The 23,036-nt window shown below is 42.1% G+C and overlaps 1 protein-coding gene across 1 annotated transcript in view; it reads right to left on the bottom strand.

Annotated features, from left to right (window-relative positions):
* LOC105454218 (G1/S-specific cyclin-D2) overlaps nt 1-23,036 on the bottom strand; it is a 36,717-nt gene that overhangs the window by 2,826 nt on the left and 10,855 nt on the right. Inside the window, exons 3-4 of the mRNA XM_011696697.1 lie at nt 4,968-5,130; nt 149-294 (exon numbers count right to left, since the gene is read on the bottom strand). Of these exons, the coding sequence (XP_011694999.1) occupies nt 149-294; nt 4,968-5,130 (309 nt within the window). The remainder of the gene's footprint in view (nt 1-148; nt 295-4,967; nt 5,131-23,036) is intronic.

Raw genomic sequence — 23,036 nt, 5'->3', positions numbered from 1 at the left:
CCCCCTCCCTTTTCCCCCTTTCCCCCGTGGGCTTGAAGAACTTGAAAATGTTTCAAGACGTCGCGACCGTTTTAAGACGGCGTAAAAATCACGAGGGAGCGTGGACACACCGCGACGCACATATGCTTCTGATACGCACGTTACTCACCTGTTCGATGGCCGTGATACGGGTGAGCTCATCCAGGAGACCGGCCAGCCCGTAGCCACTCTTCCCGGTCCAATCTAGCCCGTGTAACGCCGCCGCTACGCTCGCGGCTGCGATCATGCTCGGTGTGTACATCGAGAACTTGTACTCTGTAAAATAATTACACTAGTAAAGATATGCCCGCGTGAGACTTTATACTGCCTTTCCTACATAAATTTCATTTCTTTTTTCGCGTTCAGGATTCACGCTGATATCGCTTCGTTTATGATAGACCGAGAGCACGCAAAGTTATACACAAGACAATAATATATGGCATAATTGTAGAGCAAAATCAAGGAAAAAGTGCCCGTTGTATCTAAAAGAAAAAGGATAAAAGAAGTCGTGTTGATATTCGAATAATGTTTAACTATTTGTTAATACTTGAATGGCGAAGAAAACAGATGGTATCGATAATTGTCTTCTGCCAGAATTCATCGACTTTTTCGGTGCATACATCTTCTCTATAAGGATGATCTTTCACCAGGAACGTTTATCTCGCTTAAGTACACCCTTCGTTATTTACTCCAGTTATGGTTAGCAAACAACGAAGGGGAGAAAAACCACTTTCGTAGAGATTTCTCGGATAGTCCTCGAAATTACGCGACAGATTTATGATATAGGCGGGAACGTGGTGGCCCCTTTGTCCAGCGAGACGTTACTTTCGTTTCTTCAGGAAGAAAGTTCTAACGTTTCAATGCGCGCACAAACGATCCTCGACGGGTCCTCGACGAGGATACAGGATATTTAACATCTGCCTTTCTCTCAACCGCTTGTTTTAATGGTATCCTGTGATTTTCACAGCGGACAGTCGCAAAGCGGTGCGGTTCTTAACAATTCTGAAGTCCGAGAGAGATTCACACAATAGACATTGGTTTAATTATTGCTTCGCTCAAATTGTAATAAGAATTTAGTTCGAATAAAAAGGAATCTTTCGTCTTTCTGTTTCGTAATTTGTCGAGCATTTTAGATCCTCCGATATTAATATTATTTAGAATATAGAGACAGAAAAATTAATTAAACCGATCGGAATTCAAATTTAGAATTCTTCGTTTTCATCCCTAGCACTTAGGACGCTGCCCTACGACCGCTCCACTTACTCTCGTTAATATTTCGATTTCCTGTCAATACCTAATCGGACTTAAAGCGCTATATTTTTACCAGAGGATCAGAGTATTATTCTAAAACGCGAAATTTTAAAGCCATGTATGTGATGATGAAGATAAAGATTAAAAGTGTATAAACGTATTATGTATACCAATTAATCTTATATAACCACATTACATCACGTCAATATTACTCACTTGATATACATTTATGTGCAGAGCATGATGTATGTACATCACGTTCCTGTTCATGTTCACAAGAGTTGGTTAGATAAAATTATAATATTGCATAAATTATAGTAATGCCATTTTTACGCTCGCAAATTTTAATTAAAATAATTGGAAAAGAAAAGTTTGTCTAATAATGAGCTATTATATTATATATTGAGCTATTTGACCGCATGTGTGAAACCATGTTTATAATTATAACATAGTGCATTGTCCATCTTATCAGAAATTAACTACCGAAACTGTCATTTTGTTACCATTTTAGATCTTGACTAATGTGATTTTACCTTCTAAGTTTGAATATAATTCTAGACCTATTTTTAAAAAATAATTATATTAAAAGTAGCTAAGGGAACTCGAACTTGAAGGCGCTCAAGAAGGAAATTTATATCACATTTAAATGTAAAAAAAAAAAAAAAATACAAATGTTCGGTAAACTTACATAAAATAATGTAGATTTAGATAAACCCCTTCAGAAGAAGGCTACACAAGCTGTTTTAATAAAAATGCAAACGCGGCAGTTACCCGATGCGTCAATGCGTCCGTTCGCGTTACGCTTCGAGACAAGATCGTGGCTGATCGGCAATTAAATCGCCCGGGGGGAGAACGTCGCGGTTATTAACCGGTGAAATTAGGAGCGCGCACGGCGTGGCAGATACGTAAAACCAGTTTAATAAGGGAGTACGATGAGCAGCGCGGAGAGGTGTTGTATACGCGCGAAGGGGAGGCAGGGCGCGGAGATAGCTATGGAATGTGAACATCAGACGAAATTATCGCGTTGCACCAGTACTCGTGCGTACCGAAACTTAATCCCCGCGAGAGTGTTTAGCTTACATAATCAAAGCCGCACACACCTCGCGCGCGCCGCATCGTCACTTCCCGTCGCTCTTGACGATGCGACGCGACCGGCGGCGGCGTTATTCGCCGCCACCGTGTAAACAAATAATAATTCACGACTACGCGTCGCCGCCGCGCCGTATGTATGTACCGAGATTCGACGGGTAATCCCTCCGTACGAATCTCCTCTCCGTTTGACGCAATCGGTTCCCGCATAAATAAATTTCCTTCACGAGCTTGAGGTACAAATATCGCGCGCGCGACTCTTTGGAAAAGTTACATAGTTACATTTTTAATTCAGACGCAATCTATAATAGAATCGCTAAAAATGGAATGTTTCATATATTTCTACCGTGGTTTAGAGTCACAAGTCTTCTGATCAATGTGCTCTAATTTAATTCGCGCAACTCTGATGTATCCAGCATGCAACCTGTCGTCGAGGGGGTTCGTGCATTTTTTCGTCGACTATTCCCTTGGCTATCGATTTCGCGGAAAATTCGAGACGGCTTATCGTCTCGCTTCCTCTCGAAAAAGAAACGCGGAGCGCCGCCCGAGAGCGGCAGTTGCCTAGTTTGGTCCGTGAGAAACAATCCGCGACCTCGTCCTGCGTGTGCTTGTCCTCTCTCGCTCTTTCTCCCGCTCTCGCTCTGACTCGGGAGCCCCGCCGACCGTCCGCGGTCCAACACGAGCATTAGGAGCAACGACGAAGGACGAAGGTCCTCTTCGCGCGCCACCGCTTTTTTGCCATCGCGGTTGTAATAACAACCGGCCGACCGATGCGGACTCGCGGGATGAGGAATCGAGAAAGAGAGAGGAAGGCGCAAAGAAGAGAGGCGGAGGAGGAAGAACGAGGAGAGCGGAGGAGACACACGCGGGTTATGCCGATGTGTCTGCAGCCGTACCCAGACGCATCCAGACATTTAAACGCACCCGATCTCGATCTTTCTTATAGTCTCTCCCGCTATCAGTCTGTCTATCTCGTCGCGTACTCTACCCGACGACGGATTTTCTCTCTCTCTTTCTCTCTCGTCGCGAATCAAGGACAATAGGGCATGAGTCACAAAGGATCTATCTAAAACAATCTTTGAGAAATGAATTTTTGTGTTGAGGATCTACCAGAAAAGGCGCAGCAGTTCAATTTTCTGCTACGTCTCTTGTCCTTTTAAAAATAATAGAAAAATAACTTCGATTCATCATCTGAGCTCGTTTTTATCTTCATAAAAAGAAGATTTACTTATCAGATTATCGAATTATAAATTGTAAATCACAAATGGTAAGATTAGAATTATTCTACTCCTTCATAGAAATCTCTAAGTTGTTTCACAAATTGCTTTTTAAACAAATTCGGTTTAGCTAATCTGGATACGTTTTATTTAGATCTCAATTGCGAGTCGCCGCGATGCACGAGGACGACGTTGGTAAAAGCAGAAAACGACGAAAATGCAGTGAAATTCCAACGTCGGATTCCAGAGAAGGCTTCCAGTCTTTCACGCCTAACGTGACCGGGCATTTAAACACACATTTATACAGCCCCTAAGGCCTTCCTTATTATCTAATAGGCCGCAGGATATCGACAACTTTTCCACAAAAGCAACATTTTCCGCATTCCTTTTTGTGAGAATAGTCCACGTGGATTTAATTTTTTTTGGTTTAAAGAAGTTTCAAAGTGAAAGAAAAATAGAACAATTTCTTTGTTATTTATTACTATCGTTATTCGTTGCACATTTATCGGTTATTATAATAATATATAATATTTATATATTATTTTAATATATATAGTATATTATTATAAATTATTATAATGTATTTATATTTTTTTATTATCAATATTTATCAGTTATTAAAAAATATGTACACTACTTCTGCATCTAGTAGTAGTACCGTCTATATTTTACTGGAGAACCTCGTTCTACGACGCGACGATGACGGTAACAGTAGTAAAAAAATGATAACACGTCGTGTCGTCGTACGGAAAAAAAAATTATACTACTTATTTTTTATAGAGCGCGCGCGCAGGCCCTTCCTCTCCTCCTTCGGAGCTAATGGGCATGAGTAGACGGAAGGTGCAAATAACCGTAATAACGGATTATCCTCCTAAGCATCGCGCATTTCGAGCGCGTTATTGGCGACCTCGTCTATATGTATATATGCGTGACCTATTTAACGAAGAAAAAGCGAGAAAGAGAGGAAAGGCAAGGAAAAATGAAGCGATTCGTGTGACTGTTACGTGATGGTTTCCGCCATCGGTGCGCGCTCTATACGCGCCTTCGAGGCGCGTATGTTTCATTAATGCGCAGGTATGTTAACGACGCACGTCGCCGGTTGTTAACGCCACACGTACGGACACATTTACGATAGCGCGTAATGTGCGTACGAAGGCACTTCGTGAAGGCACTTCGTTCGTTGTCCTCCTTATTGTATACGCGGCAATCCTCCCGATATTCAGAAAATCGAAAGTTACTCCACGAGCTCGAGTAACGTGAACGAGGGAAGATTGGAAGAGTCGTGTTAGAATGCTCCCTCATCAATAAGAGCGAAACCGAGGGAAATTATTGCTTGTTGTCGCGACCTGTCATTAAATTCTACTCGATAGCTTATTAGTCTCTCATTCTTACCTCTGGCGCTGAGAGCGATGAAGGTCTGTGCGTGCCTCCGGACCATCACAGTGTCGCAGGTGTGCGGCATCGACAATCTGCTGAGGATGTGCATTAGGAAGTCACCGGGCGTCACCGCGGACAGTTCCCATTTCAGCTTGGAAACGACCAGCTGCTCCCACCTCTGTAACAAAGCGAGACAGATGTTCGATTAACACCTCGCGATTAACGCTATTACAAAAAGTGCGATTTTATTTATTAAAAAAAAAAGTAACATTTACCATAAATAGCAGTCTAATGTTACGAATTGTGATCAGCTTATTTTCTTCGTTATCGAAGAAACAAAATATTGCCAAATATTATTTCGGACTAAAATTATCTAACGTAAATATCGATGCAGTCTCGACTCTCGATTTAAAATTTAATCTGGGTATTTAATCTGGGATATACATAAATATAAAATATATATAATATATTATTATAAATTATTGTAATGTATTTATAATCGTATTTATATCACGTAACGGCATTATAATTACGTTCACTTGTGTCGTATCTCCCATGGTTTTTCATGTGTATGTTACAATATCAGATGTAACGCGTGTATTATTATAGTAATTCAGAGAAAGTCGTGCAAGAATTTGTCAAAGAACCGTTAGATTCTCCATTTTTTTTTAACGAAAAGAAGAGGGGCGATCCGTTTCATCGCGAACTAGTGGGAAACGCGTGATCCGAGTGCGTCCCTTTAAACGCGGGAGCATTTAAACCTTTAATCGTCGATAATTACGCACAGGTGCGACGACGACGACGACGACGTCGTCAAAATTTACGCGGCCTTGATCTCTGTTTCGAGCGTCGGAGAGAGAGAGAGAGAGAGAGAGAGAGAGAGAGAGAGAGAGAGAGAGAGGTCTATCCTTTCTCTAAGCGAGGTTACTACGTCCGCTCTCGGGAGTACGTCGTAGTACCCCCGTTCTCTTTCGACCGTGAAATTACACGGCGGGAGTAACGCGCGACGAGTACTACGTGTCCTTCGTCTTGATCAAAAGTCCATTGAATCCGGCGAGGCTCTGCTCGCCTCCCATCGCTCAGCTGTGACGAAACCGGGCAACGTGACTCCGTTTCAAGCACGAGGGAGCATATTGCGGACAGGATCTCGAACGATAAGACTCAGGAATATACTATAATAGATATTATATTCGTAATATATGCGCTATAGTAATTAATGTAGATGCGTATACATTATGCATTATCATCCATTTGTGCACTTCTATTTATGCTACGGCACTCGTTTAGGGAATCTACGTATTACACATTCTGTGTGAACTCATCTATCCTTTTAAATTAGAACCAAAAAAGAATTTTGGGCGTGATAACATTTTCCGACGTTGAAATTATTTTGTAAAATAATTAGAGAATGTAAACACATGTAAACGCAGCTTTGTTTAATGCTATCTAAAAATTTCGTTCTCTTTTTGCAATATTGTATGCGTAATACACATATCCTACATATTATTATATATCAGTCATTTAATTTTATGACCTGGAACTGTAGCTCTAACTGGAAACGGAAACTGTTAAATGTTCACATAATTTCGAAGGGCACGTGTTAATAATGTTATTCATGCTACGTAATGTTATAATGAATATTTCATATGGTTTTCGTGCAAGCCCACACTCTGGACAGTCTGATAATTCATGACAGAGAAATTCGGGACAGAATCCTAAGTATAATTTCATATGCCGCGTGTTTCTGATGTATGCGCGTATTTTGATATGTATCTTATATCTCGCGCGCGTGTGTGTGTGTGTTTGTGCTCCTTCAAACGATTTTATTTTACAAACAAATCACAGGTAGAATTAAGTCCTAATTTATAAATTGCGAATTATAGATTACATCAATTAAAGTTTTACAAAAATTGTAGCTCCATCTTGATAAAAGATGGCCAGATATTTCTTCAATTATATAACTATAAGTAGAAGATAAAAGTCAAGACGCGATTGTACAATAAAAAGATTATACAAAATGCAAATTCTCGTGTTAGAATCGCATTTGTGAGCGCGAGGGGAACAGAAGGAAGGTGGTCTGTCTGTCTCGTCGTCGTCGTCGTAGTAATCGCGTACGAGCCAAATTAAAGTCCCCGCCAAATGGAAGAGGATGTGCGCTCGAGGGAAGACACAAACCGAGGGAGCACGTCCTCTCTCGCTCTCTCCTTCTCCTCTCCACGACTCATTCTCATCCTTGAAGGGGTTCCGCGCTCGAGTGCGTGCGTGCGTACGCTCGCCATTCGCGCGCCGGCTCTTCTCTCGTACGCCGGTCGTCGGTGAATGAAACAAAGGCTCGTACACACCGAAAAGGATAGGAGACCCGACGACGTAATGACAGCGGCGATGTGTAAAGCGCCTGTACTCTGCTAGGCAGAACGGGCTCGTCATATTGTGTCCTACTTTCGTTCCTTTGCTGCAATTTTTCCCTTTGACGAAGCAGCTTATTTAATTTTAATAGCGCCATTGTCTGTTACGCAGGTAAATCACGTGACTCTATTATTCTCTCATATGATTATTTTTATTACGTTCCGTCATGCTACTCTCTCCCTTGGCTTCGGAATTAATATCTACATACATTCGGCCCGTTGTTACATATAATTTCGTATTAGCCACATATATTTAAAAAATTACGATCGCCGTGAGCCACACATCTCATAAAGTTATTGTTATTATTTTGACATTTCTCCTCGGTACTTTAAAATTTGACGCAGTTGCACGCGTCACATCTACAAAGTCAATAATCAATAATTCATAGGATATACAATTTGTATAAATATTTATGATACGGTTATGACGCGTTGTTTGATCTGCTTGGCAGATATTATACATGTAAAACGCTCCGCGCGACGATGCGCATCCCGCCGTCGCTCCGTCACCGAGCTCTCTCTCTCTCTCTCTCGTCAGAGTGCACTCACGGCGCGTGCACGCACGCACGCAAGCACGCACGCACGCACGCTACGATATGCGCGCATATATGTAACGTAACGACACGTAATGATTCACGAAGGGGGATAATTGCCGAACGCGATCAGCGACGATAAGCGTGCCCGGTGTCGCGCGTCACTTTCTGATAATAAAGTAGGCGCTCGACGCGTTCACCCTCCGCCGCGCGATGCACCACCTAATTTCCACATTACGTTAAGGTGCATTATTACATTGCATTACATTACATTACGCAACACGCGTTGCAGAGGAGTCTCAGGCAGCGCCGCAACGACATCTCGATCTCTGGTCAGTCTATCAATTATCGTTAACCGCGGCTTTCCTTGTCTCTGACAGAAGCGAATCATTATAAGAATTCACGAATCACCGGATTAACATTCGTACCCCGAAGCCGCTGGAGTTTCGTAGAACCGGATTCATCATCCACGGCGATCGATTGATAATCTATATTCGCATTCGTAGCTTTGGGATTTCCGTTCCCTCTAATATTAGTGTGCATTATAAATCGATACTCAGTCTCCAATGACACCGGATCAAGATCCGAAAAAAAAAAGAAAGAGAGAGGTACAGGATGGAGGGTAAAAAGGTGGTGTCGAAGCATGCCATGGGAAAGCAGGTGCCAGCTAGATGACGCTTTCACTTTCCCTTCCGACCTTTGGGAATTCAAATGACCCAAATGTTATATCTTACGATGTACAGCCCTCCATATAGGGTGTAATTTATATATCATTTGTAATCTGAAACTAACTTCTAATCCTGAACGGAATCAATTATCAATTACGCATGCAATTCTATACAGATATTCATAATCTCAACCCACCGTCTCGCACGTATAAGACTGCGGTAGCGTAATTTTTTCAATTACAATTTGCGCGACTCTTATCGTTTTGGATTTTATTTCAGGATCTCAGATATTATTATTTTTAATTTCATCTCTGAATCTCAGATATTATATACACATATATAAATTCTTTTGTACTAATATCCATTCTTCTCATGCTAATGTGATAATTTCTAGAGCTCGTATTACAAGTTTTTTCTACAACATCTACACAATATATTTAATTTTGCAAAATTGTAAAAAATAATTTATTAATTTCGTAATATATTAATTAGCAATTAAATCAGTTAGATTACTTATAAAAATTGCTACTTGTATGCTATTAAATTAACACTGCCACATCGTTTTTTTTTACCCTTCAATTTGCATGTATAAAAAGGCAAAACAGCCTGCTAGTTGCAGAGTTGCTAGTTTTTTTGTATAACGCGAGCTGTTTAATTATCTATAATAATATTTTCCGGATAGTTAATTTCCTAATTAATATATTAGATAAAATTATGGATATTTAAAATTATGATACATATTATACACACTTGTGTAATTATATTGGATATCTTGCGTTATCGTGAAAGTATAAAAAAAATCTTCACGCTGCTCACGTTTGCATTTCCGGTCTGGAATTTACGATCGTTCTCGATTCACGTTCGGCGTATCGGCGCGGCTAGGTCAATAACTATCGCTCGATAGGCGGGGGAAAACGCGGCGCATTTATGCGTCTCATTCATGCGTGCGCGCGCGTTTGTGCGATCGTGTTCGCACGGTTTTGAATCGCGCACCTCAGCGTCCCGCTTTCCTGAGCGTGAGAAAGATAATCCCGACGCACATGTGACTCGCTCCTTCTTTTTTTTTAATGCTCGATGCGCGCCGAATATCGTGACACGGGAAAACGAGAGATAGTACGACGCGATAGCGGCACACGGGGCGAGAACACGTAATTATGATCATTAATCGTAATTACCGCGTATCCACGTGGTTCCGCCGACGTGGTGCGTCCTCTCGTATTTTTTTCCCTCTTTCTTCATCTGGCTCGCAGGGCGTCCAGATGATGCCGGTTTCGGCTTGTGGGTGGTGAAATCGTCGACAGGTGGTCGGCGAACGAAGGAATTGAGAAAGGAGTATAGCGGGAGGGATGCGGGAAAATCATTTTGTGAAGACAGAATGACGCTTCTCGACTCTTCTCTTGCGCAGTTCGAATTAGACCGAATGTACATTTTTGCATTTGAGTTACAATTATTCACGGATTTCGATTCATCCATCCTATCGGAAGATTAATAAAGAAAAAAAAGAAACGAGAGTTGGCCGAGCTCTGACCGAGGTACGTCTAGACGAACAGCGGCACGAGAACAATGGAGCATCAAACGGGAGTAGGAAAAGATTGCGGAGGTACGGCCCCGTTGTGCTCGCGCCGCGCTACCTGGTCGATTCCGAGAAGCCGGGGCCTGCCGATTTATCTGGTTCGCAATGAGGGATCGATACGAAGCGGAGCGCAAGGGCCGCAAAAGACCCATGAGTCGCGGCTTAAGAGGACGCCAGGAATACCAGGTGATATTTCTTCGACACCGCGCCACAAGCAGCGTGATTATGAGTTATATTTCAACGTAAAATTATATAATGAAAGTTTCAATATCGAAACTGCCGATCGTCATTTTCTCGTGTATCAAATAAAGCGTAATACCTAATTATTTAGCTTATGTGTTAATTTAACAAAATATCATTTCGAGAAAATTGTTAAAATGTAATCTTTAAAATCGCCTCGCAGTATTTTCTAAAATACGAAATAAGTTTATATATTTATATATATTATATATTTATATATATTCTAAATTTTAACAATTAAATATAGTTTAGTATTATTCAATCACAAACTTACATTCACAATATATTTTTAGAAAAATATCACAATAAAAATAATGCTGTATATGATAAATGCAATTCCCCATCGCGCTTAAAGTCGTTTAGATTTTCGTCGAAAATCACAACTGTGCGATTTCAAAACATATTGCCAGCCTCGAAAAATTCTATTAGCGCGGAATCCCACAGGTGGTTAAAGAGCCGAAGGAGAACGGGGGAGGAACCGAAAGGAAAGGAGACGGCAGGGCGGGCGTAGGATCGAAGGGCAGCGCCTGTGAGCAAGGTGTTTACCATTCTGGCCAAAAAATAAAGTACAAAGGCCAGACTCCCTCTCGGCATAACTGGCAACAAAAACCAGAATCACCGTCCATGCATTCCTCGAGCCTTCGCCAGTGGCGTGGCTTGACTTAGGCTGACCGCGATTAGGCAAAAGGCCAAGCAATAAGTGACATTTCTACCTGCGACGAGTTTTCTGTAGGTAGATAAATTAATAGATAGATGTATCTTCTCTCTAGGGCGGTAGAGATCATCTAAGAATATTCAGGCTAAACTGGATGCAAAGAAGAAAAGAAGAAATACATGATATATGATACACAAAAAGGTTTAAGTATACGCAAATGGAAGAAAGAGATGCAATACTAACAGTGCACAACTGTTTCATTGCGATATAATAAAAAATAAAAATGGAGACAAATTCTTAAATATATATATGTATATATATGTATACATTTTAAATATATATAATTTTTAAGAATAATACTTAGAATTTGTTCTTATATGTAATGTATTTCATGTGCAGCAAATTTAGTCAAACGTTTTATATAATTTAACCCTTTGCGCAAGGTGCAATTTTAACGCCGGTCCCGTTTACCGGGCCTTTAGCCTAATCACGCGTCTCGCGGTCGATCGCAGATTCGGTGGTCGCCGCCAACACAAAGCTAATTATGGGGGACGCCGATAGCCGAAAAATTCAACGTCGGGTCTCTCGTGGCCGAGAGAGAAAGGAGGCAGCCGGGGTATCCCCTACGAGGCCCCTTCGAAGGACCCGGAGGAGATCCAATTTAATTGACGTCGGGCTACGCCAATGGGGCCGGCTCTTCTCGAGGTTACTTCCAGGAACCGCCTTTTGCGGGACACATCTGCTCCGGTTACCGGAGCATACCCCGGGTCCTTTTTCGCACATAAGAAACCTCTCTTCTTCCTTTCCTCGCCTTGACTGGGACCGGAACACGGCCGGCTCCACGACCGCCGTCGCCGTCCGTCATATGCTTTTATTTCTCCCGCACGACCGGCGGGATTTTAATTTTCACAGAGGCCCACACAGGCCCACTGACGATTTAATGAATTCGCAATTAGTCCGAGATCGGAATACTAAGCCGCGGCTTAGGCAATAAAAATTGAATCAGGTATATATCTTCGGTCGACAAAACTCGCCGGATAGCTCAATCCGGGTTTCTGGAACTCTTGGCACGGTTTAGATCTTTCAGGCTTTGAATTATGGCCGCTATTATGGCGAAGAGGTTTTCTTCTCTGTTATCAATGACTCGTTTCGTTTCTAACCTGCCTTTTAATTTTTACACAAGCCATAAATTCACCGGCGACTTAATATCTGCGCGATTGATTAAATAGCCATCGTCGTTTAATTTTTGTCATCATATTTGTCATTGTGTGTAAATTTACTTGAAAAATTCTGTTTTTACTATAGATAAAGGTGTACCTTTTGTAAAAGATCTATGTTTATGATAAGAAGATATCTGGTTAAATTGGAGCACTGTTATACCGATGATACCTCGCTACTTTTAAAAGACACACAACACCGGTTTCGATTTGCCTTCGGCGCGTCTGACGTAGCACCGGATGTAACTACTGACTGTCCATTCAGAATGGAGACTGCGCGTGAGTTCTTAGAACATATCGTACGAGTAAGAAAGCAAGAGAGAAAGATATCGTCCTTTTATTTTTATCCGCTCTCATTCATGTATATGGAGAGATATATTTCTGTTATCAAAGTCATAGGATTAGATTATTTATAACATTATAAAATTAAAATAAAATGGCAAAAAAGGCATTAAGAAAGAATTTTAAAATATAAAAAAGAAATTAGTATATACTATATTAATAAAAAAAATCAAGGAGCTAAATAAATTGGCCGGAAATGACCCATTACCGGAAGGAAGCGATAGATCCGTTCTTGACTGACGGCGATACAACAGTCGTGTCAAATATGATTTACGACGTCATCACAAATCTCCATTTGCTCCGTGACACTCGCTTAATAATATGACTCAAGCAGGCTTAATTAAGGCCCACCAGAGGCTTTCCAGGAAAATATCGATACGCATGTATACCTGGAGTACGGGTACCCGCATGGCAATTAACGAACCAAAAAAAATTCGTCTTATTACAGCGAGATTAAGAATGATCAAAATGCGCTCGCCTCACACGGCGAACACATGTTATAACAAACATCGGGTAAAAGTGTCGCTGAAATAAAACATAAAAATCAATTTAGAGTAGAGACTCTACCTAAAAGAATTGAATGTTAATTTCATAATTGGAGATTAATAAAGTAGACTCTGTCTCATATATAAGAGATTCCAATTAACATACAGAAGCTGACCGAAAAAAAATCGCAATGGCATCCCGTGAAAAAATCCGTAAAGGATTAAACTTTCTAACAAAGGAATATTTCTTTAAAACTACAGTCTTTCCTCCCATGTAATTGTTTTTTTGTTCTTTTTGAGAAAGTGGCATGTAGTATCTCAAGACACGATTAGGAAAGGCAATTCGGTAAAAGTTTCAGGATGATTTCGCGAGTTCGAGAGCGAGTCGAAGACGGGAGATCGGACCGTTCGGATTTTTTTTTTCGCGTCGCACATGTGGTGGGATTTTGCCTATGCCGTGTGCCACCGATACGTCACATCCGCACTCGAGGCCAGCACGACGGCGACGGCGAAAGAATCAGTCGCCTGTTGGTTTAGAAGTTAGAAAGGCGACTCGTGACATATTGCGTGGCCTCGAGTCGACTAATATTTACGCACATTCAGCGAGAGGAAACGAATATTTCGATACGACATAATTCACATTTATAAGTCGTACTGCCGCTCCACAACCAATTGTTATTACTTATCGTTCTGCACAATAATGTATCGATCATTTTGTTTATGAGTGTTAGTTAAGCGCATGCGGTTAATTGGCGTTGCGAGTATTAAAGATTTTTGCCGCGGTCTAATATGTGTATCGCTACCTGTCGCCACACATATTTAGGAATGATGAAAGAACGAAACCGAACTATTATTAGCTTGCACAGTTAGAAAGTCAGCTCACGACGAGTCGCTCGTCCTCGAATGTCTGCAATCGAGCAACATTCCAGTCGCGCGTTTGTTCTTCTAATTAGACGGGCGAAAACTAAAATGAGCACAATATAAATTGTGTCTCGTTCCGTCTACTCCTATTGCGGAGTAATAATGCATTCGCAAAATTTTTTAAATAATAAGCGCTACAAAGAAATTGTTATACAGCGAAGAAAGTTAAAATCTTCATGTAAAATTGCTGCCTGCAATTATCGCAATATTTTTTGTGGCAATTTAAAATAGAAAATCGACAGAATACAGAATGATTTTGATAGTCAGTATATTTTTTGTCGTCGACCAATCTCGCTAAAAAAAAAAAAAAGCGGAAGCGTTTAGACTATCTCTCCGAAAAGTTCGATCGACGCCGGTATCTACTTTTCTCTCAAAGTCGACATTGGTTCGATCTATTGTGCCGTATCGTCACCGTCACGGCGACGTATTTCGTCCACGTGCGGGCATTAGACATAGTTTTGCCGTGAGGGCATCATCGGTGGGGGCGGTGACCGCGTCGAGGCTGTTTTAACCGTCGTCGCCTTTCGCAAGGCGAGTCTTTCAGCCGCTAGAAATCGTCGTCGGATTACCGTGCCAAAATTTCACGAGGTTTCGCGCGATCGTCAGAGAAAAATAAATTTTCCCTCGTGTACGATCAACTGTCACGTTCCCCCGCCGGTAGGCAGATAAAATGATTAATTCCCCTTCCCACCGGCCGCGAACTAGCACGATTAATTTCGCGAATGCAGGTCCGTCGGTCGTATATAAAATAATTAATATGACAACGTCAGGATTTACCCCCCATTAACGGAACGAATACGAAATTACTTCGTATTTCGCCGCAGGGCAGCGTGTGCGCGACTCCCGTCTGCATGGCATTGGCGTTTCTCACTGCTTTGCATAACCGCCTGCGGAACGTTCTCACGACGTCGCACTAAGTCGTTAAGAGATAATTCGCCGTATATCTGGCGTGTCAGCGCTATCGCGGTTCCTTTCGGCATTGACGATTAGCTGAACGAGTTCCAGAGTCGATTTTTATTCAGCGAAATACTCAATAATATAGGAATCACAAAAAAATTTGGCATGAAATATGCCCCCCGATAAGATAAACAGCGAAAGCCATGTTCCCGATTAATCGTAATAATTGCGATAACCAAGGTTTCTATAATTATCAATCGTTAAATACATTTATGTAATAAAATGATTGTGTAGTGTTGTCGATTTCATAATATAATAAAAATATGCATAATTTAATATACCTGTTACATGCATTACGTGTATATATTGTAATAGTATTGTGTTATAATAACATGTATAATTTATTACACATACGCAACAATATTATTTATATAATACAGAATTTCAATACATCTTTCTCAAAGCAGCACATTCGTATTTCTGTTCGTACTACAGGATGCGAAAATATCGATAATAAATCGTCGAAGCGGAAAACCGTATTTTTGAAGCGGCTAAACGCTATACTCCACTCACGAGAAGTGACTGAGGTCAAGTCGTCAATTCACGGGGACAAAAGGGACGCGCGTTTCCTTCTCGTCGCGCAGAGAGGAAGAAAATCAAAAAGGAAGAACGAAGAGAGGGAAGAGAGACGGAGGTGAGAGAGAGAGAGAGAGAGAGAGAGAGAGAGAGAGAGAGAGAGAGAGCCGGTCGCGCGGTACTCGGACCGCGTCTCTTTCATCTGCAAGTTTCACCGGAAAAAAGAAATTCAGACAAACGACAGAACGCGTGACGCGCACCTGTCGCTCTCAGCAGCGAGCTTAAAGGTAGAGCACGCCGCGGCCTGACCGGTGGTGTCGTGTCGTGTCGTGCCGATCGGTCGGGGAGGTCGGTGCGCAAGGTGTGCGCGTTCCGCGAGAGGGTTATACCCGCGATGAAAATGGACGTCTAATGAGGCGCGTCCATTAAATCCCCTAACGATCACGTAGTTACGCGCCGCTCGTAAATGGATTTATCGCCGCGCGTTCGTCCGACTATCCTCGCGCGATCCGCCGTTTATCGATCCACACAGGTCGCCGCGACGATAATGCGTTCGCAGCAACGCCGGCGATACCGGGCGCACCACCGGATATCCTCCATCGGGAGGGGGATAAGCGGGATAGTAAAACGCCGAGAAAAATGGTGATTTTATTCTCCGAGTCAAAGCGAATTTTTTAACTTCCTCGGAAATCGCTGGACGGACCGGCGAAATAAGATTCGTTCGCGTAGGGCAAACAAGGTAATAAAATCTTTTCCGAGTATATTTTAAGTAGATTTGGCCACTCTGTGTATTTCGAGTCACTCAAGACACATAAAGTGGCGATTCGTCATGATGCATCTTACGGTAAAACCTTTGGTACCGAACAATGATGCGCCTCGAGATATTCATTACCGTATGCCCTAATTTCTTGTCCCAAAACGGAAGTAATTCGGCGGAAAAAACGACGCACCTGTCACTCGTCCACTTTAAAGTGCGGTACATCGAGAAAGGTGTCTGATGGATTAAGGGCCGCAAGGTGTATATTACGGAACGCAACAGGTTACAGTAACATGTGGCAACAACAACGTGGTAGCGAGCGTTGTCCCGAGTAATAATTTCCGACGTTATTTTTAGCTACAAAGCCCCGAAAGCGCAAAGCTGAATACAAACTGATGTTCTTATAATATATGTTCCATATCTTTTTGACAAATTACACTTTGAGCACAGGTCAACAATTAATTACAAACACGCGTGCTTACTGTTGTTCTTAATTACTTTTATCAAGATTTTCGCGGCAATTAATCTAATAAAAATGGAATATAATTTACATTTTTTAATATTGTGGCTGAATTTACAGCGTGAAAAGTAAATTAATTGTCATCTCTTTATTTCTAATGCTTCTAAGATTTAAAATTTCTAAAATCTAAGTGTCTTATTAATTTTACTTTAAATTTTCAAGTTTTTTTATAGCACATTTATATTTTTGTTCTTTATTTTATAATTTTTATCACCACCAAATAATTTTCTATCCAAACGTTTTTTAGACGGCGAGACGCGTGTACGCTTAAGACGCGTGCTCGCTTAATTATAAAGGCAGACGGGCAGCTGCAACCCGGTGCAGTGCCTCGGGATCCCTTCGCTAGCTTTCGTGGCTAGCGAAATGTTGTGTAGCGTGAAAAATAAGACAGCGACCGTCGTCGCGCAACGCGCCCGGTTTCCGACGTGCTGCTAGCGCACAAGACAAAGCGGCGGCGATCAGGGCAAATGAACTCGTCGCTCGCCTGTTGCATCTAATCGTGGCGGGCAGGTGCACACGCTCGCACGATTCCTTTCTTTCTGCTACGGGTTCCTTTTTTTTTGCGAGATCGTCCGAAGAGACCGATTAAGCGAAATGAAGATCTCGGTGGCCCCGTGTTTTTACGTGGCCGCCGCGTTTCTTTGTTAACCGCCGCTTATCGCGACGATAAGATCGTCTTCGATAATGATGGCACGTGGAGAGAGGGGAATGCAGATGCAGATAAAGACACACGAATTAATCCTCTGATGCAATTTTTTTCGGCTTATCTATATGTCTGACACAAATGACCCAAGTCTGTTTCGTGCTATATTACGAATGTTATTTATATATATTCGATAAGTTTTTCGATAAATGCTAAGAAACTTAAGAATATTATATTAAATTTCAAAGATCCAGAACCAAAATAGAAAGACTAGAAACGTGTGTCAATCGTAATGTTTCGATTTACTTTAAATTGTCTTCGGCCGTATTATTTGTGACAATAAGTCGAATTATAAATCTAACTTCAAAAGAAAGTAATTAAATCCATACTTTTCATTAAATAAAGTAACAATATCGGATACTATCAGTATTGTGCAATACTGATTTTTTTTTTTTTTGAAGAAAATAATATTCAACGAAGTAACGTAAAAAAAACTTTCAATATAATAATTTAATATAAATTAATGCGGATGACTATCGTTGCATTATAATAACATAAGGAATGTCGCACATTACTTATCATTAAGATATTATCAACGCCTTTACTCCAAATTACGAGATCGCCGATACGCTCCGTTCTTATCTGATACTAAAGTTGAATTATCAATTCTAAACTGAGCTCAAGTCTAAATTGTAAGAAGCGTTATCGATATTCGAGCACCCCGGTATCCCCAATATATATCGTCGAGGTACATATAGGTATCTTACAAGAGGCAGCGTTTTCCCGGTGCTCGTGAGAGGTCCGAGTAGGGCCGGCTTCTCACAACAAAGACTCCGAAGGAAGAACGAGTCAGAGGCACCAGCTGCATCAAAGATGCCCCCTTCTCCCCCGTGTCAGCGCGTGCACTTCCGAGCAAATGCGCGATGCGCGGCGTACAATATTCGCACGTGTCGCGCGCCCCGTTATACCTGGGGAGGGGGAGGGGGGAGACGCTGATGGTCTTCGTCGAGAGAAAACGGGGCCCCGTCGCTTTCTTCCACGGGGTTTCCTGACTTCGCGGGGAAGGAGGGCGACAGGGAGAGACGAAGGCGGGGGTTGGGGGGGGGGTCGAGGGGGGATGCCCTGGCCACGGGCTCCGGGCAAAGGGTGCATACCCATGCTCACCGGTTCCGCGCGCGGCAGATGCAGCTGCCGCGGGGCGTCGCGTCTCGTCGCGTCGTGCCACGGGGCCCGGTGCACCACCCCTCGAAAAGAACTATACTCCGCGGCGCGGCGGCGCGCACCTGGCCCTCACCTGCTCCCCCCTTTTCAATGCGTCCGCGCTCCAGCGGCGGACGCAACACGTCGCCGCCAACCACCCGGCCGGAATACGAGTCTGCACGCACGATGGATGTATAGATACGTGCGTTCCGCGTGCGTAGCGCTGGATCTTTAACATCGCCTTGTATTGTACCTACTGTATGTACGTACAGCGCCTGTCAGAATGCAATTTCGCGACGTCGACCAGTTGACTCTCGTATGTTTACAGGCGACAGATGCAAAGACGAAGAATCTCTCGTTCTCCAATTTCTTTTCGACACCATGAACGTTAAACTTTATCTAATTTTAGACGTGTTTAATGCAAGAATATAAATCTATAATTATTGTCATGCGATATTTTGTCGGCTGTATAAAGTTCAAAGAGAGTCCCCAATTATCCGCATTTCTTCCGTTTGGAGTGTCTGATCCATTCTATTTCTCCAATTATAATTTCACTAGCAATAAATCCGTTTACTATACCTCAATTTTCTTTTGAGAGATCTTGTTATTATTGCTACAAATTTTTCATCGATTACGCAAAGTAAAGTTCATAATCACTTAAATCTCCAATGAGTTCGAATATTTGCAGTTGAAATTTAAATTTAGGAGGCAAATAAATATTAATCGAGGATTATTAAAGCGATTACTGACTACAATGAAAGCTGCGACTTTTTCAATCGTATCTATAAAACTCGTCTAGAAAAATCTCTATTGTGACAGAACGGATAAGCGCACATTTCCGAAATGCTACCTGTGGATTCGATGGAAATTTATTCATTCCGACGGTATTTTGACCGGCGTGTGCACAGTACCGTGATGCAGGTGCGTCACGCCCTTACCTGGCACCTTCCTGTTTATTTATTGATGATTAGTCACTTTTTTCACGTGTTGCGCGATTCGGAAAGCACCGGGCGTGAAGTATCAGCAGCGGCTTTTACCCACGTGGTGGTTCTTACGGCCCCCGTTGCTCCGAATTGCCCTCTCCGAAAAAAAAAAAATAAAAAAACAGTAATTACTCCCTCAACCAACGTTTCGACTGTTTTACGCGCTGATTATCTCCCTCTCGCTTTCCCGCACCTGCAGCGTCTGTGTCCGAAACACCGTTCCACTCCTTTTAACATCTCGTTAACAACTTAACCGCAATCGCACGCGACGAACAAATACCTTTTCAACCGTACTATCAATACCCTTTCCTCTAATTTCTAATTTATTTTTTATATTGTTTGTTATCTCATTAGATTTACTGGAGCTAATCTATCTTTTCATCTCATACATAAAAAAAACATTGTTACACATAATTAGACTTTATTAGTTTTGGCATTTTTTACATCTTCATAGAATAAATGAATATAATATAGGAAATTCATAATGAATGCCAAGTTATTATTAGAATAGATATTCATTTCTATTTTATCATTAACTAGTACACGATAACTGGTCAAACTTTATTTCCTCTTTCATTTCTTATCATTTCCAAAAAAAAAACCAGCTAGATACTTGCAGGAAATGTCAGGGTGTCTTCCTGAAACTTTATACTCTCACATTTTTTATACATCGACAAATCAAACGTGAATATACCTCAATCGATAACGAAAGAGAAGTGCAGTGCCTGAGAAAGGAGAGAAGAGTTTAAAAGCCAGTTGTAGGCGAGGCAAGAATTTCGCGTATAACCTTGACGGCGGTTTAAACGAGAACCGAGCGTTCGCACACACGTAATCGAACGGCGCAGTGGGCTGCGCAGTCGAGAGAAAGAGAAAGAGAAAGAGAGAGAGAGAGAGAGAGAGAGAGAGAGAGAGAGAGAGAGAGAGAGACAGGCAGAAAGGCAGGGAAAGAGAGTGAGAAAGTCACTGGAAATTAAATAATCGTTTCCCGTATCAGCTGTTATCTATTTAGGCTTGCTCAGGCTATCGCGTGTTTGCTCGGGAGCACGGAGAGCTTGCGTTGCGCGCTCTCGCTCCGGTGTTCCTCAAGAGAGACGGAATTCGTCGCCGTGCGTATGCATATGTGTACGTACACGTACGTGTATACAGACACACACACGCACGCAGATACGTTGCGCACACAGATGACCACCACGTGTCGGACGAATGTCGAGGAGCATTTAAATTCACGAAGCCTGTTCTTCTTCTTCACGTGGACAACAACGTGTTCCGGCTGGCCGGTTTGTTTGTACAAATCGCAGGCAAACTATCTAATTTACGGGAAAAAACGGCCACCACCATCGATGCTGCGAACGAAAATCGGTCCCTTTCCATGCAGGGCGTAAAACTGGTGAATGGAATTTTTTTCGGCCGGCGATAACGTTTCATTGTTTCCCTGGTGACATCCTGGTGTGCGCACATCGTACTCGAGTGAGTCAGAGGTATCCCGGCGTGCCTTCGGATCCAAAAGATTCTTTCACATTCACAAAAAGGAAAAAGAAAGGATTCGCTATGACGGGCCTTTAAAAGTCGCTCCTCTGAGAAACTGAAGATCTCAAAATTTAAAATAATCTCGAGCCAAGTCGAATAACTCGTTAAACAAAGTTTCACCGAAACTGCGATAGTCACGTTTTACGCGACGAAGATTAGACTCTGCATAGTTTGATATCTGACACTCGGCATGATTATGTTTCATGTCACACGGTAGTCCGCAGAAGTCTCGCGGTCTATTATAATTTCTGCAAAAGGATCAGTTCGCCGTGATTTATTGCGGTGAGAATGCAAACGGAACAACAAGTCGCAGAGAATCGACGAGCAGTGGAGAGTTGAAATATTCGTCGTTAAATTAACAATAATCGTCGCAAAGACGTCGTATAATTGAAAGATTGATAATTCCTAGTTACAGACGTATATATAACATAAGAAAAAATTTGAAGCGCCTAAACCTTCGTATCTCGATATTGTATTTAGAGCTGTCGGCAAAAGCAAAAACCTTTGCTTGCCGCTTTCATCGTACGAATTTTTTGTCTCTGCCGAGAAGTTTTATGTTACAAGGTTAATAGTACACTATTGTCTTAAAAACAAATCTTGAGAAGCAAAACGTTGCATGACATACCAATATCGTGCACAATATTTTTGCGACTAACATCACAGTGGATCGCAAAAAATGTCGATGATTCACAGGAATAATGATTGGATCGGAGTCGCGTCGGTGGAAGATACGCTACTGACACTGGGCGATGACGAGTTATCTGGCATGCCACCAATAGAGGAGCGCTTGAACAAGATATCCTTGTACTCTCGTAAAAACGGAGGAGCACACGCTGATGTAATTCTCACGTTTCGCCGAGGTGTGCCCGATCGGAATAAATTCATAAATCGATAAATAGAATAATTACTACGTTACATAAAAATGATAATCAAGTCTTTCAGAAGTTTCTCTCAAAAGATAACAGTAATTTTGAAAAGTTAATAAGTTGCGCGGCTCAAAGAAATAAGTTAACGAAAGATGTGGACGAATGAGAGGCTTAAAAATAAAGAGAAGATTATTGTCTGTAATTTGAAATTTAAAATTCGCTTTAAATATAAATTAACTTCAAATTTAACATCAAATGAAAATCTACAAATATTTTAGAAATATAAATAAATACCTCTCGTCTGTAAAAATATTATAAATACACGTATTTATCGCACGCGTCAACTTGTACAATAAACGCTGCGCACATTTCTAAAATACGACGCACATTTCCCCCGACGTCTTACTTCACTTTGATCCAGCCGGATAAAATTCATTTAAATTCAGAGATCCATTCGCAAGTCTCAGAGAAACTATTTCTCGACCTTTTTGACATTACATCGGCGAGTGGGCTCGCGTCGTCATCAATATAATTAACGTTCGCCGGGGAAATCGTGGTCGGTATTTAGACGGTTGTTCCAATGAGAGAGTATCAATGCGCGATTAATTGCTACGTCTGTCTGGCGAATGGCGATAATGACGAATTCAACGCACCGGTGCCCGATGATCACGCGCGAGTGACCTCCGTGAAAAACGTGCGAGACACGTACGGAAGATATTCGACTTTCGAAGGCCGCAAAGAAATCGCGCGACGTCGAAGAGAGCGAACGTTAGACAGAAAGGGAAGGAGGGATAGAGAAAGATGATCGCCGTCCCATTATAGCCGAAGACCGCCTGGTACGGGCCCAAAATAGTCTACGTGGAGCCACGTCACCGTCGATTGGACCATCTCGCATTGAAAATTGCGCTCCCGGACAAGCCAATATCATTCACATAACGAACATCATCGCGATTCGACGCGACGACGCCTTCGTTGCAACTTTGCGAATATACAATACGGACCGGTCGATACGCATTTAATCTACGATCTGACCGCCATGATAATGTAGTCCGCTTGAGACTATTGTGGAAGCGGGA

The sequence above is a fragment of the Wasmannia auropunctata genome, unplaced genomic scaffold, assembly GCF_000956235.1.
Source record: "Wasmannia auropunctata unplaced genomic scaffold, wasmannia.A_1.0 LD335987.1, whole genome shotgun sequence".
NCBI classification, from domain to species: domain Eukaryota; kingdom Metazoa; phylum Arthropoda; class Insecta; order Hymenoptera; family Formicidae; genus Wasmannia; species Wasmannia auropunctata.
The sequence above is the reverse complement of the archived record's forward strand: the minus strand, read 5'-3'. Positions and strand labels throughout refer to the sequence as shown.